At 42.5% G+C, this 14,116-nt stretch overlaps 2 protein-coding genes across 2 annotated transcripts; both read right to left on the reverse strand.

Annotated features, from left to right (window-relative positions):
* LOC121719562 (CMRF35-like molecule 5) lies at window positions 1–3,961 on the reverse strand. The gene is made up of 6 exons (XM_042105303.1): window positions 3,779–3,961; window positions 3,015–3,362; window positions 2,742–2,873; window positions 2,286–2,438; window positions 1,764–1,810; window positions 1–435 (listed from the first exon to the last, which is right to left on the reverse strand). The coding sequence occupies exons 1-6, from the start codon at window positions 3,813–3,815 to the stop codon at window positions 229–231; spliced, it is 924 nt and encodes a 307-aa protein (XP_041961237.1). The 5' UTR covers window positions 3,816–3,961; the 3' UTR covers window positions 1–228.
* Window positions 3,962–9,712: 5,751 nt separating this feature from the next.
* Window positions 9,713–13,580, reverse strand: LOC121719586 (CMRF35-like molecule 5). Its single transcript, XM_042105344.1, has 6 exons — window positions 13,422–13,580; window positions 12,942–13,355; window positions 12,676–12,801; window positions 12,299–12,448; window positions 11,810–11,853; window positions 9,713–10,136 (listed from the first exon to the last, which is right to left on the reverse strand). Exons 2-6 carry the CDS (start codon window positions 13,324–13,326, stop codon window positions 10,065–10,067), a joined length of 777 nt encoding a protein of 258 aa, XP_041961278.1. The 5' UTR covers window positions 13,327–13,355; window positions 13,422–13,580; the 3' UTR covers window positions 9,713–10,064.
* Window positions 13,581–14,116: the final 536 nt, after the last annotated feature.

Below are 14,116 nucleotides of genomic sequence, written 5' to 3' on the forward strand. Positions count from 1 at the left end.
TGCAGAGAGCTGTGTCATACTATTTACAGTTTAAACCCACCTACATATTTAAATACAAATACAAAATCAAAATGTGTTACTTTGACTCACATTTCGGGGAACCATATTTCTGAGTAGAAATTACCCTCCCTGTTCTGCACTGGCGCAGATGGACTGTCACCAGTGTTACCCATTTGTGGTGCAACTACACTGTACACTGCATACTGCATTGTGGGGGATGCAGTCTCTTCAGACGAAATTGGAGTAGATGATGTTGTCTTCCTGGGAGTTGCAGTAGATGGGCTGGTCTGAGCCTTGTGTGGCTGGCTTGACAGTGGAACACAGTGAGGTCACTGAGGGACGGGGAGGTGCACTTGCATGGCAGTAGAGGCTGCTGACCGTTGCCCTGGTTACTGGAATGCTGCCCAGCTCCTCAGACATCTGGTAATCATTGGGCTAGAGGACAACACATTACATAATGTTGATAAAACAATAGAATAGTCTAATAACATACAGTATTCTGGGGGGGGGGGGGTTATACAAATACTCAATACACATAACCGTACTGGAGCTAAATACAGGCACATTGCATCTATCAAACACAAATTAAATTGCCTTGTTCACCTTGTTCTAAAAAAAAAATTGTATATTGTATCTATTGTTGAATGTTCACCATACAGATGTACCTTAACCATTGCCTTAACTGTCACATATTACTGCAAATGTTCACCATACAGGCCGTGGCCTACTGGTTAGTGCTTCGGACTTGTAACCGGAGGATTGCCGGTTCGAACCCTGACCAGTAGGCACGGCTGAAGTGCCCTTGAGCAAGGCACCTAACCCCTCACTGCTCCCCGAGCACCACTGTTGTTGCAGGCAGCTCACTGCGCCTGGATTAGTGTGTGCTTCACCTCACTCTGTGTTCACTGTGTGCTGAGTGTGTTTCACTAATTCAAGGATTGGGATAAATGCAGAGACCAAATTTCCCTCACGGGATCAAAAGAGTATATATATGTATACTTATACTTATACCTTATCCATTGCCTTAACTGTCACATGTAGATTTTCTGTTATTACTTTTAGCCACTAGATGGCAGTAGTAGGTTTTTTTTGTGGGTATCAAATCAAGCTCATATGCCGTCATTTACAATAACAGAGAGAGGATGGGAGAGAGAGAGAGAGTGTGTGTGTGTGTGTGTCTGTGTGTATGTGTGTGTGTGTGTGTGTGTGTGTGCATATGCGTTGTGTGTGTGTTTGCATATACGTTGTGTGTGTGTGTGTGTGTGTGAAAGAGAGAGAGAAAGTGAATGTGTACATGCACTTTTTCTGGTTACATGTTACTGTTTCCCTTAATGCTGTCAAGGTTCTAATTGTTATGCTGTTTTGCTTGTGCTTTGGGAACACTATACCTACACAGTCATGCTAATGAAGCAACCTTGAATTGAGAGAGAGAGATAAGGAGAGAGAGAGAGAATGAGAGCAAGATAAAGAAAGAGAGAGAGAGAGAGAAAGAAAGAGAGAGAGAGAGAGAGAGAGGGAGAGAGGGAGAGAGAGAGAGATTTAAGAGTCTGGCACGCACTGTACAAAATATTTTTAAAAACATCACTTAGGACTCCTGTCCTTTATCCATTCTTCTCTGGAAGAGTTGAATAGGTCTGTTGAGAACTTTCTCACCCTACAGCTCAGCACACAACTGGTGACCACTACAATCAGGTGAAACAGAGGTGGCGTCTCTGTGGTCTGTGAGCGGTGTTTCAGTTTATTTATGAAAGTCTCAGTCTTACCTCCTCCACGTGATCACTGGTGTGCATCAGGCTGGATGGGCCACATGCTGTAACAGAGAGGGAGGGGCCAACATGAGGGAGGTGAGATAGGGTGGGGGTGCTGTGTGTGTGTGTGTGTGTGTGTGTGTGTCAGCTAAAGGATGTTGATTTTACTTTTAAGTTACTTACTGTAAGGTGATGTGTCAAGCTCTAACCACAAACTCAATGCATCAGTGGTCCCATTGAGTCATATGTGAACTGTGACTTCAGACCAGAATATAAAAGCATGTGATTGCAGCTGTCTTTGGTTTACTCATATTACAAAGGAAACTGAGTAGCCTGGCTTTGGGTTAAGGCCTTACTCAGAGTCCCCAACTGTTACAGTGTGTGCAAAAAAAACGAATCAAATGTATTGTGTGAGCATCTCTGAAAAAGGGACACACACAAATACAAATACAAAAACAAAATAAACATGTGCACCCACCCCATGTCAACGTGTGTGTGTTTGTGTGTGTGTGTGTGTGTGTGTGTGTGTGTGTGTACCTGCTGTCTGCTTCCTCCTCCTCTGTCTGTAGTAGAGGGCTGAAACTAACCCACACACCGTCACCACGACCAGCAGCACCAGAATACACAGGATCACCATGACAACAGAGTCTTCTGGGTCCATCTGATGCTCTGATGCAGCAGTTGGTTGGACTGTGCAAAACATTATAGAATCAGAAGTATATGATGATGCTGATATGCACATCTATAGTATAGTATAAGCATTAAATACATGCATGCATGAATATAAGGATGTGTCTTGCTTGCTCAACATACACACTTAAATGCATAAATTGATTACTACAGCAAGCAATTCAGTGTTATCTAAAGAAAGAAACCAAGCACATTAAGGGAGAAATGGAAATCAAGTAATGACTCATACGATACAATGACTGTTACACATTATAAATAGTATACATTTTCAGACATTGACAAATCTTGGAGGTGAGCTCTAACCACTGATGGTTGTCTTCTCAACATGCCCAGACTGGGAGGTGTTGGAAGGTGGAGGAGAAAATGAAGGTGATGATGAGACAGTTTGGTGTTCAGTGGAGGACACACGTGCTGGGTTTGGGGTGGGAGGGGGACCTGAAAGATACAGAGAGAGAGAGAGAGAGAGAGAGAGGGAGGGAGAGAGAGAGAGAGAGAGAGAGAGAGAGAGAGGAAGAGGGATATAGTTAAGGCATGTTACATTAAATATGATATGGAGAGATAAGTCTTGATTTTTACCTTTTTTAACATTTAACTTCACTTCAGTGAACACATCATATCTCCCAGCTCCTGTGGTAACTCCACACCAGTACTGTCCAGAATCCCCTGCACTCAGTCCAGTGATGGTCACAGTGAAGACTCCAGCAGTGGTGTCATCATGCAGAGAGAATCTTCCATTGATTGCTTTGGTCTGACCGGCTTCAGTCCTGACAGGAATGTCTTTACTCCCCCAGATGCACTTTCCTCTGCAAAGGTACTTGGAATATCCCACATATCCTCTATCATAGGGGCATCTGATCACTGCTGATCTGCCTACATATCCAGACATCTGGATCACAGACTCCAAAGGATGAACACCTACACACACTCAAACACACACACACACACACACACGCTCAAGCAAAGACATAGGATCATCATCTTATTTATACTTATTTGAACAATGTTTTTTTTTTTTTTTTAATATTTGATGATAACATTGCATCTTCTAATAATTACTTTACATATAATATCTACTGATAGGATAATAGAGAAATAATGTCACTGTGTGATGAATTAGGAAGACACATGTTGATCTTAATTAACATCTTGCCACAGAAAACAAAAGAGAGGTGAGAAATGTTTTTTGTGTATGTGTGTGTGTGTGTGGGTCTGTATGTGTCTTGTTGCGTTACTGATACTCATGTGATGTATGTGTTTAACAGTGAAGTGTGGCAGTGTGTGTGTGTGTGTGTGTGTGTGTGTGTGAGAGAGAGTATAATGTTGTTGTTAGAGTAACTCACCTGCAAGCAGACAGAAAAGGATCAAAGGTGTTTCCATGTCTGAAGGGGTTGAACAAAAATTAAATAAATTAAGTCATTGAAAAAGATGTATCCTGATGGTAGTGTGTCATCCCTCATTATATCTATCTATCTATCTATCTATCTATCTATCTATCTATCTATCTATCGACCTACCTACCTATCTATCTACCTATCTATCTATCTATCTATCTATCTATTTATCTATCTATCTATCTATCTATCTAGCAGGTCTCTGTTTGAGTCGTAGTGAACTCTTGAAGCGTAGCGTATGATATGTTAAGACCACCGTTTAGACTCCTCCTCCTGTATTTCCTCTCTTAGCCAGACGCCAGTCAGCTGTGGCCACGCCACTCTGAGATACTTCTCACCTAGAGCTGAGTGTCATATGAAACAGTGTACAATGTGTTATTGAAGGCTCACCACACGCTCCGTCTCCCTAGTTCACTTTACTTCTGTAGTTCACACAACTACATGGCTGTAGGCCTCTAAAAGGTCAGTTCTCAGATAAAGGTCAGATAAACTGCTGACACATTGGTGACACACACACACACACACACACACACACACACACACACACACACACACACACAAACACACATATATGTCTATTTCTCTCACTTAAACCAAGGGGAAGTGTACAAAGTGTATCTATAAGTATTCATGATCACAGATAATGAATACTTTTAGACAAAGATAATATGTCTGTCCAAGTGGAGGTCACAAGAAAGCAAAGTAGGTAGAATCACCAGGCCTTTGTTCCTCAGAGACACAAATGCTGAAAGAGTTTTTAAAAATGACAAATGACATCAATGGCAAACAATACAACGAGTGTATATTTTAACACTTGGGGCCTGAGTTCAACGGGAAGCTACGGCAAGCGGGGGATTCTGAAATGGACAAGACCTCTCTGGTGAAGTGGAATAATAAACTAATCATCTATCTATCTATCTATCTATCTATCTATCTATCTATCTATCTCTCTAGGTTGGGTGTTAAGGTTCAGGCTAGTGTTAAATTTGGATCTATCTATCCTTCCCTCTGTGTGAGCTGTTGTGTGCATGATCTGTGAAGACCACAGTTAAGTCTCCTCCTCTTTCCTCTCTTCACCACACACACCAACCGGCTGTGGTGATGCCACTTTTAGACACGTTTTACCAAGAACAGAGTGTGTCATGAAACTGTAACAAAAAATGCATTATGTATAGTTTAATGTTTACTGAAATGCCACCACACAATTTGTTTTCCAACTTCATGCAGATATCTAAAAGGTCAGCTAATCTCTCTAGTTCAGATAAACTGCTGACACATTGGTAGTAACAGTATGACATATGTCCCATTCTCTCCAGTGCAAACACAAATATGGCTGACAGACACATATGTACCCTGTGGGATGATCAGTAAGCTGCAGGGGAAAAAGGGAGCCAGTTTTCCTATTGGTCAACAGTGTCAGGTGTCATTAGTGCCATGGTTACCAACATGCCAGTGTAACGGAAGCCAGCTAGCTCCCTCTACATCAATCTATATCTTTATCTCTCCTTCTTTTTTCTCTCTTTCTTTTCTCTCTCTCTCTGTCTCTTTCTCTCTATTTCTCACTCACCCTTCTTCCTGTCAGTATTTACACCAATGTAACCACCAACCCCCCCCCCTCCTGTTTTCCTGTCCAAAACCACAGACTCTCTATATTTGTGTTCTCTTTCCTATCTCACTCACATCCAGAACCACAATGTACAGAATGACTTGATTATTACTATTTTATTTAATGCCATTTTCTTTCTGTTTAGCTGTCCTGCAATTATTCTGGTACTATAATGGTGAATGACTACCAAATGAGTACTTTAGTTCCCCCATACATTTGGGTGATAAGTATTTCAATTCTGGAGGGAGGGTTTCTCCCTCCGGGTGGATTGGGGTCAGTTCTAGAGAGAAGTGAGCAAGTTGTCTGTATTGTAATTGTGTCGTAGTTTTGGCCATCTCTATGGAGAATGTGGACTTGTGATATCAGGTTGTAGCACGGACAGAGAAAGTCATACACAGGAAGTGATGTGTGCCCCTCACCCAGTTGTCTAAAGGAGTCAACATTCTGGTTGGATGCAGCAACATGCCACATGCAGCAACAAGCCAACAAACTATTCTTAACTGTGACAGTGGGGGCCCAATTACTGTCCTCATTCTCATCCAGTGTCAGCGCTGCAAAGAAGGCTTTTTTACAATGAAAAGATCCACAGTGACACTAGTAAACTATCTTCCTCCACCACCTACCAACATCACAGCTGACATCTTTGTTTAATTTTACAATAAGTTAGCTGCCATCAGTAGTCAATTCTCTGAACCAAGCACTCACAACCTCTCCAGGCTAAATGTGCAACATTTCCTAGCACTCACAACCTACTGTACCTCTCCAAGCTAAGGGTGCAACATTTCCTTCATTCACTCCTCTCACTGAGAGTGAGGTGTCTAAACTGCTAACAAGTAGCCGCCCTACTACATGCACACTAGACACTATTCCTACCAACCTCCTCCAAGACATATCTACTGGCTTCTGGTACATTAACAACTGCATTAAATCTGGCTCAGGTAAATCAAGGTGCTTAGAAAGCCTTCTCTTGCTCTCACCCAGCTGGAGAATTTCCACCCAGTCTCACTCCTACCTTTCCTTTCTAAGCTTATAGAAAGGGCAACTTCCAAACAAATCTCAGAATTTCTCGCATGGAATGACCTACATGAGTATCTTATGCCAAATGTGAACAGTATAGCTCTGCATAAACTTTGCATGGCATGTTGTCTGTGTTGCCAGTGATGTTTTTGCTGACACCAACAGTCCCACAGCATCTGCTGACTCAGCACTTTACCCCCACTGTCTTCAGTAGTGCATAGATTACAATATTAGTGCATGCTCTCTGAATAAGGCGGCCTGCAGCCTCCTTTTGCTCTGCTGCCCTCTGCTGGCCAGAACTGCTTTTCAGTGACCAAATCATCAATTTCCACAAGAAATTCCATTTGAGAAAGAAGTGCATGTTTGAAAGTGTGAATGTGAGTGTGCGATGGGGTTTTCGACCAGTGGTCCGCGGCCTACTTGTGGTCCGTGAGGACATTGCTGGTGGTCCTGACCATGGATTCAGTAATGTAGTTACAATATGGGAATCAGTATTTGTATTCAGTGGTGGTCCTGGGGTTACATAATTAGACAAAATGGTGGTCCCTGGTCAACAATCAGTTTAAAACCCCTGCATTACAGTATAAGTGCATGCACTCTGAATAGAGGGACCAGCAGCCTCTTTTTGCTCTGCTGCCACCTGCTGGTGAATGTTCAGAACTGCTCGTCAGTGAACAAAAAACATCAATTCTCACAACAAATTCCATTCAAGGAAAAAAAAGCGCATGTTTGAAAAAGTGCATGTGTGTGTGTGTGTGTGTGTGTGTGTATGTGTGTATGCAAGGACACCATCCTGATGTGCTGATACACACAAGTTATAAACATGTGAAAAAGAGGGGACACAACCCTCTGCAGACACACACACACACACAAACACACAGTCACTCACACACACACACACACACACACACACACACACAAACACACAGTCACTCACACACACACACACACACACACACACACACACAAACACACAGACACACAGTCACTCACACACACACACACACACACACACACACACACAAACACACAGTCACTCACACACACACACACACACACACACACACACACACAAACACACAGACACACAGTCACTCACACACACACACACACACACACACACACACACAAACACACAGTCACTCACACACACACACACACACACACACACAAACACACAGACACACAGTCACTCACTCCAGGTACACACACTGTATTTCCATCATATGTTGATGCTCACGTCCTGGTGAAATGTTAAAGCATGTGTGGTGTGGATAAGGTGACTCACCAGCAAGCAGACAGAAGAAGATCATCAAGATACAAAAATACATTTTATTGAATAATTCTGTATAACAATATTACATGCATATTATTTTAACTTAGTATAACATTCTTACTGCTGTACACCAATACTACATTAACTTATCATAACAATATCTTCCTCACTGTAATTCTATTACTTGCAAAAAAACAATGCGCGGAGAGAAATTGGCCAAATAGTCAAGTCAAGTCAAGTCGGCTTTTATTGTCAATTTCTTTACATGCACTGGTCATACAAAGAATTGAAATTTCGTTTCTTACTTTCCCATGCAGACATAGACATGCTTTAAATACAGACATAGACATACTATGGACATAGCCATAGACAATAAACATTAAATTAAAGTGCAAGACTGAAATATAGAACATGTATGTATCAAAATAGAAATATAGGACATATACATATATAAAAAAAAAATAGAGGTAGTTGTGTTGTAAAAAATAGAGGTAGTTGTGTTACATGAAGTTTAAACTTGTGCTTGTGTGACCTGTATATTTACATTGATATGCAGTATGTAGTAATTCAAGTATATCAGGCTTGATGTGAAGCAGCAACACGTTTGGCTGCGCAGTCACAGTGCAGTTCCACATGGCGGTGTTGGGGGGGGGGGTTTGGTAGACAGGATCCTAGTTTCCTAGGTTCCTGGTTGGCTGGTGGGTGGGGGGGGCTGTCAGTGATGGGAGAGTGGGTAGAGTGTTCAGCATCCTGATTGCTTGGTGGATGAAGCTACTTGCCAGTCTGGTGGTGCGGGAGCGGAGGCTCCTGTACCGCTTTCCAGAGGGCAGGAGGCTGAACAGTTCGTGTGCAGGGTGGGTTGTATCCTTGACAATCATTAGTGCTTTGCGGGTGAGGCGGGTGGTGTAAATGTCCTGCAGGGAGGGGAGTGGTGCTCCAATGATCCTCTTAGCTGTGTTAACAGTGCGCTGGAGGGTCTTCCTGTTCTGATCTGTGCAGCTTCCGCCCCACACTGTGATGCTGCTGGAGACGATGCTCTCGATGGTCCCTCTGTAGAATGTAGTCATGACAGGAGGCGTGGCACTTGCCTTCTTCAATTTGCGCAAGAAGTAGAGGCGCTGCTGGGCTTTCTTCGCCAGTGATGCTGTGTTGGTGGTCCAGGAGAGGTCGTCGCTGATGTGCACCCCCAGAAATGTTGTGCTGCTCACTCTCTCCACAGCATCTCCGTCGATGGACAGTGGTGGCAGTTGTTTGTGGCCTCTCTGAAAGTTGACAACAATCTCCTTGGTCTTGCTGACATTTAGCAGGAGGTTGTTGTCTTTGCACCATTTAGCCAGCAGGTCTACTTCTTCTCTGTAGTGAGCCTCATCGCCCTTAGTAATGAGGCCCACCAGTGTTGTGTCGTCCGCAAACTTCACCAGATGGTTGGAGCTGTGAGTGGTTGTACAGTCATGTGTTAGCAGTGTGAAGAGCAGGGGGCTGAGCACACACCCTTGAGGGGCCCCCGTGCTCAGGGTCAGAGTGCTTGAGGTGTTGTCCCCGACACGTACTGCTTGTGGTCTCTGCAACAGGAAATCCAGCAGCCAGTTGCAGAGGGAGGTACTGAATCCAAGCTTGTCCAGTTTGCTGATGAGTTGTTGTGGTATTATGGTATTGAATGCTGAACTGAAGTCTATGAACAGCATTCTCACATATGAGTCTTTATTGTCTAAGTGGGTGAGGGCTGGATGGAGGGCAGAGCAGATTGCATCCTCCGTGGATCGTTTGGCTCGGTATGCAAACTGGAAGGGGTCCAGGGTGGGGGGTAGGGTGGCTTTGATGTGTGACATGACTAGCCGTTCGAAGCACTTCATGATTATGGGCGTGAGTGCTACAGGACGGTAGTCATTGAAGCATGATGGTGATGATTTCTTTGGCACGGGTATGATGGTGGCAGTTTTGAAAAGTGATGGGATGACTGCTTGCTCCAAATAACTCACCCCAAAGACCATGATCTCTTATGCAACAGTGATAAGTCACAAAAGACTACAACCATTGTGGTAATATTTATTTATTATATGCCAGAAACATTGCAGGGAGCTGTAAGGTACTATTTACAGAATTCATAATCATGGCATACACAGCACTCAGGCCTTCATTATACATACTTTTATATTAATTTACGAACATGTATTTAAATACAAATTAAAAATACTGCTTGACTCACATTTCTGAGAGCTGTACTTCTGAGTAGATAATATCACCCTCCCTGTTCTGCTCCAGTGCAGATGGAGTGTTAACGGTGTTAACTACACATGAGTAGTGCATTGTGGGGGATGTAGTTTCTTCAGGCAAAATTACAAATGGAGTAGATGACGTCCTGCTGGGAGTTGCAGTAGATGGGCTGGTCTGAGCCTTGTGTGACTGGCCTGACGGTGGAACACAGTGAGGTCACAGAGAGTCGGTGAGGTGCACCTGCAGGGCAGTAGAGGACGCTGACCGTTGCCCTGGTTACTGGAATGTTGCCTAGCAACTCAGACATCTTAAACATTTATGGTCTTAAAGTAATGACATACAGAAAAATGTATTTAGGGAAGAAAAGAGTAATTCAGATTGTTGTACATTTTACAGTAAATATTTACAATAGTTATAGCTTTTAAAATATCACAGGGTTACTGTATTTTGCTATGTATGCTGGATACATATTTAGAGTAGACAGTTATTTTACAAGACATATTTAAGGCTACTTGTACACAATTTGTAATGACACACCATTTAACTGTAACTATACATAACATATTGGGTGTTGATATATTGAGTTACAACAACACAATGCTGTGAACTTACACTTGTTTAATGAACTGTGCTTCAATGGCCAATTACCTATTTTAAATTGTACAATACAGATTTTACAGTAAAGGGTACTTTGAAAGCTAAACAAAGAAACAAATACTGTATATAACACCTACGCAACAACAGAGCTGATTTATTAACTAATATTTTGCTGTTTTCAATGATTGATACATACAATTACATAACTAACCATGGTCTTAAAAAAGTTAAATTGGCATTTACATGTAATGGACTCGTAATTCTAAATGCAGACATCTTTATGTATGTTGAATCTATTATCTATTATTAGTAGTTCACCACACTACCACTAGAGGGCAGCAGGTTTTCATGTCAAGTTACAGTAATGACATCATTTACATCAACAGAGAAATAGAGACTGAATGATTCCAATATCTACAGTCAGTTAAGACGTTCGGAAAGGTTACCGCCCCCCACGAGGGGGAAAGTATGCTAACCTCACACAATGGAAGTCAATGGGCGAACTAGCTAACAGTTAGACTTTATACATTCGTTTTACATTCAGGTGGAGTTCTGCTTGTTTCTGAACACAATAATTTGAAGGAATTGTGTTTACTTAACTGCCCAGTGTATGCTAACAACTTAATTCACCCTCGATTGCCCAATGTTGACAACAAATTTCTCTGGAAGCTATATTCAATGGTAGCATCAGGTTTCTAACTGGCTAACTTTATATCGTCAGTGTAACATAACCAACTGGTACACATTACATGTACCGAGCTACACAGTCCGGCCATTGAAAGTAGTTCTACAATGAGTACACTCGAGACAGTTCTGGCCGTTTAACTGGAATTAGCAAAATGAGGGAACTTAATGTTACCCTTAACCTCCTTGACACACAGATAACTCTCAGTTGAAACGTGTTTGTGCCGTTTAGTGATGTTTGCTAAAAGATTTAATATTTGTATAGGTGCTTTCTGTACTCAAGCCGGTGCACCTCCATTAGATTACATGCAATCGAAACAAATGTTTTCCCACTCGGGGGCTTTTCAGCCACGACGGTAACCACGGCAACTGGGGGCGGTAACCACGATTATGACTAGTTGCCGACTGTATGTATGTAAGAAATAATATTATAAAAACAAATAAAAAACCTTTGTTGTTGAGACCTTCATCACCCTCTCGCTGCAACCCAGCACAGAATTTGTGACATTTGATTCAGAGGTGGCATTTCTGTGGTCTGTGAGCAGTGTTTTTACTTATTGTCTATTTATACAATTCTCAGTCTTACCTCCTCCATGTGATCGCTAGTGTGAAGGCTGGATGGGCCACATGCTGTAACAGATTAGAACAGACGGAAGAGCCAACATGAGGGAGGTGAGATAGGGTGGGGGTGCTGTGTGTGTGTGTGTGTGTGCTGGCATGTGCAGGTGTGTGTGTGTGTGTGTGTGTGTGCATATGTGTGCTGGCATGTGTATGTGCTGGCATGTGTATGTGTGTGCAGGTGTGTGTGTGTGTGTGTGTGTGTGTGGGGGTGTGTATGTGTGTGTGTGTGTGTGTGTGTGTGTGCTGGCATGTGTATGCGTGTGCAGGTGTGTGTGTGTGTGTGTGTGTGTGTGTGCATATGTGTGCTGGCATGTGTATGTGTGTGCAGGTGTGTGTGTGTGTGTGTGTGTGTGTGTGTGTGTGTGTGTGTGTGTGTGTGTGTGTGTGTGTAAGTGTGTGTGTGTGTGTGTGTATGTGTATGTGTGTGTGTGTGTGTGTGTGTGTGTGTGTGTACCTGCTGTCTGCTTGGTCCTCCTCTGTCTGTAGTAGAGGGCTGAAACTAACACACACACCGTCACCATGACCACCAGCACCACAACACACAGGATCACCATAACGACAGATTCTTCTGGGTCCTCCTGATGCTCAGCAACTGTTTCCTGGTCTGTGCAAGACATTATAGAATCAGAGGATTATGAGGATGCTTATAAGTATATCTATAATATATGTCTAATGTATCTATAAGACGGACAGCATTAAACGCTGCATGCATGCATATAATGCTTCTTACATGTTTAACACAGAAAATAATTGACCCATTTGATGATACAATATCTTTTTTTTTTTTTTTACATTTTCAAACATTGACAAATCTTGGAGGTGAGCACTAACCACTAGTGGTTGTCTCGTTTCCAGACTGGGAGGTGTTGGAAGCTGGAGGTGAAAATGAAGGTGATGATGAGACAGTTTGGTGTTCAGTGGAGGACACACGTGCTGGGTTTGGGGTGGGAGGGGGACCTGACAGACAGAGAGAGAGAGAGAGAGAGAGAGAGAGAGAGAGAGAGAGACAGAGAGAGAGAGAGAGTATAAGGTAAATGGTTAAGGCACATTACATTAAAATACATGTTATGCAAAGATAGGTCTTGATTTTTGATGACCTTTTATAACATTTAGGTCCACTTCAGTGTAGAGGTCTCTTCCATATTTGTTAACCCCACACCAGTACTGTCCAGAATCCTCTGCAGTCAGTCCAGTGATGGTCACTGTGAAGACTCCAGTGGTTTTATCATGCAGAGAGAATCTCCCTTTGATTGCTCTGGTCTGACCTGCTTTAGTCTGGACATGATAGTCTGAACTGTAGAGGTACTTGGAGTATCCCACATATCCTCTATCATAGGGACATCTGATCACTGCTGATTTGCCTACATATCCAGTCACCTGGATCACAGACTCCACAGGAAGAACACCTACACACAAACACACACACACACACACACACACACACACACACACACACACACACACACACAATCGTCCTCTCATTGAACATTGATTAATTTCATATAGGGAGTGAGAATTGCTGTTACAAGAATCATTTTGTATCTGTGGCAAAGCATTGCATTTCCTTATAATTACGTCACATGTTCACGTTACATTCTTTTCACAAATGAGCTGAAAGGCTGATTAACACAGAGAAAGTTGCTTTACTGAAGACAGACGAGTGATGAGTTAGGAAAATAAATGTTGACCTGACTTAACAAGTCAGCAAACAGAAAACAAAGGGATTGTGTGAAACATGCAGGTCAAACATGATGATCTTGACTTGACACAAGACACACACACACACACACACACACAAATACTGCATGTGTGTGTTGTGGGTGAAGTAACTCACCAGCAAGCAGGCAGAAGAATACATACACAGGTGTTTCCATATCCTCTCTTGGTGTCGAACAACAAAGACTCGTTTTAAGTCATTGAAAGAAATGTATCCTGTCAGTGAATGCCTCTGTCTCTCTTTCTCTCTGTTTTTCTATCAATCAATCAATTACCAATCAATGAATCTATCAATAAATCTATCTATCTATCCATCTTTCCATTTGCTTGTCTGTGCATTAGGATTCTGTTTTAGCCAGAGTAGTGGACTCTTAAAGTGTGTGTGTGTGTGTGTGTGTGTGTACTGTATGTGTGTGTTTGCATGATCTGTGAAGACCACAGTTAAGTCTCCTCCTCTTTCCTCTCTTCACCACACACGCCAACCGGCTGTGGTGATGCCACTTTTAGACACTTTTCACCAAGAACAGTGTGTCATGAAACCGTAAAAAATGTATTA

This window comes from Alosa sapidissima, chromosome 9 (assembly GCF_018492685.1).
Source record: "Alosa sapidissima isolate fAloSap1 chromosome 9, fAloSap1.pri, whole genome shotgun sequence".
Taxonomy (NCBI): domain Eukaryota; kingdom Metazoa; phylum Chordata; class Actinopteri; order Clupeiformes; family Clupeidae; genus Alosa; species Alosa sapidissima.

What these genes read in the sequence shown, in the direction of transcription:
- LOC121719562 (XM_042105303.1), bottom strand. Translation starts at nt 3,815, where the DNA reads ATGGAAACACCTTTGATCCTTTTCTGTCTGCTTGCAG. An exon ending in GAAGTTAAATGTTAAAAAAG is followed by an intron (nt 2,874 to 3,014) that starts GTAAAAATCAAG and finishes TGTATCTTTCAG; the next exon opens with GTCCCCCTCCCACCCCAAAC. An exon ending in GAGGAGGAAGCAGACAGCAG is followed by an intron (nt 1,811 to 2,285) that starts GTACACACACAC and finishes TCTCTGTTACAG; the next exon opens with CATGTGGCCCATCCAGCCTG.
- LOC121719586 (XM_042105344.1), bottom strand. Translation starts at nt 13,326, where the DNA reads ATGAGAGGACGATTGTGTGTGTGTGTGTGTGTGTGTGTGTGTGTGTGT. An exon ending in GGACCTAAATGTTATAAAAG is followed by an intron (nt 12,802 to 12,941) that starts GTCATCAAAAAT and finishes TCTGTCTGTCAG; the next exon opens with GTCCCCCTCCCACCCCAAAC. An exon ending in AAACGAGACAACCACTAGTG is followed by an intron (nt 12,449 to 12,675) that starts GTTAGTGCTCAC and finishes TGTCTTGCACAG; the next exon opens with ACCAGGAAACAGTTGCTGAG.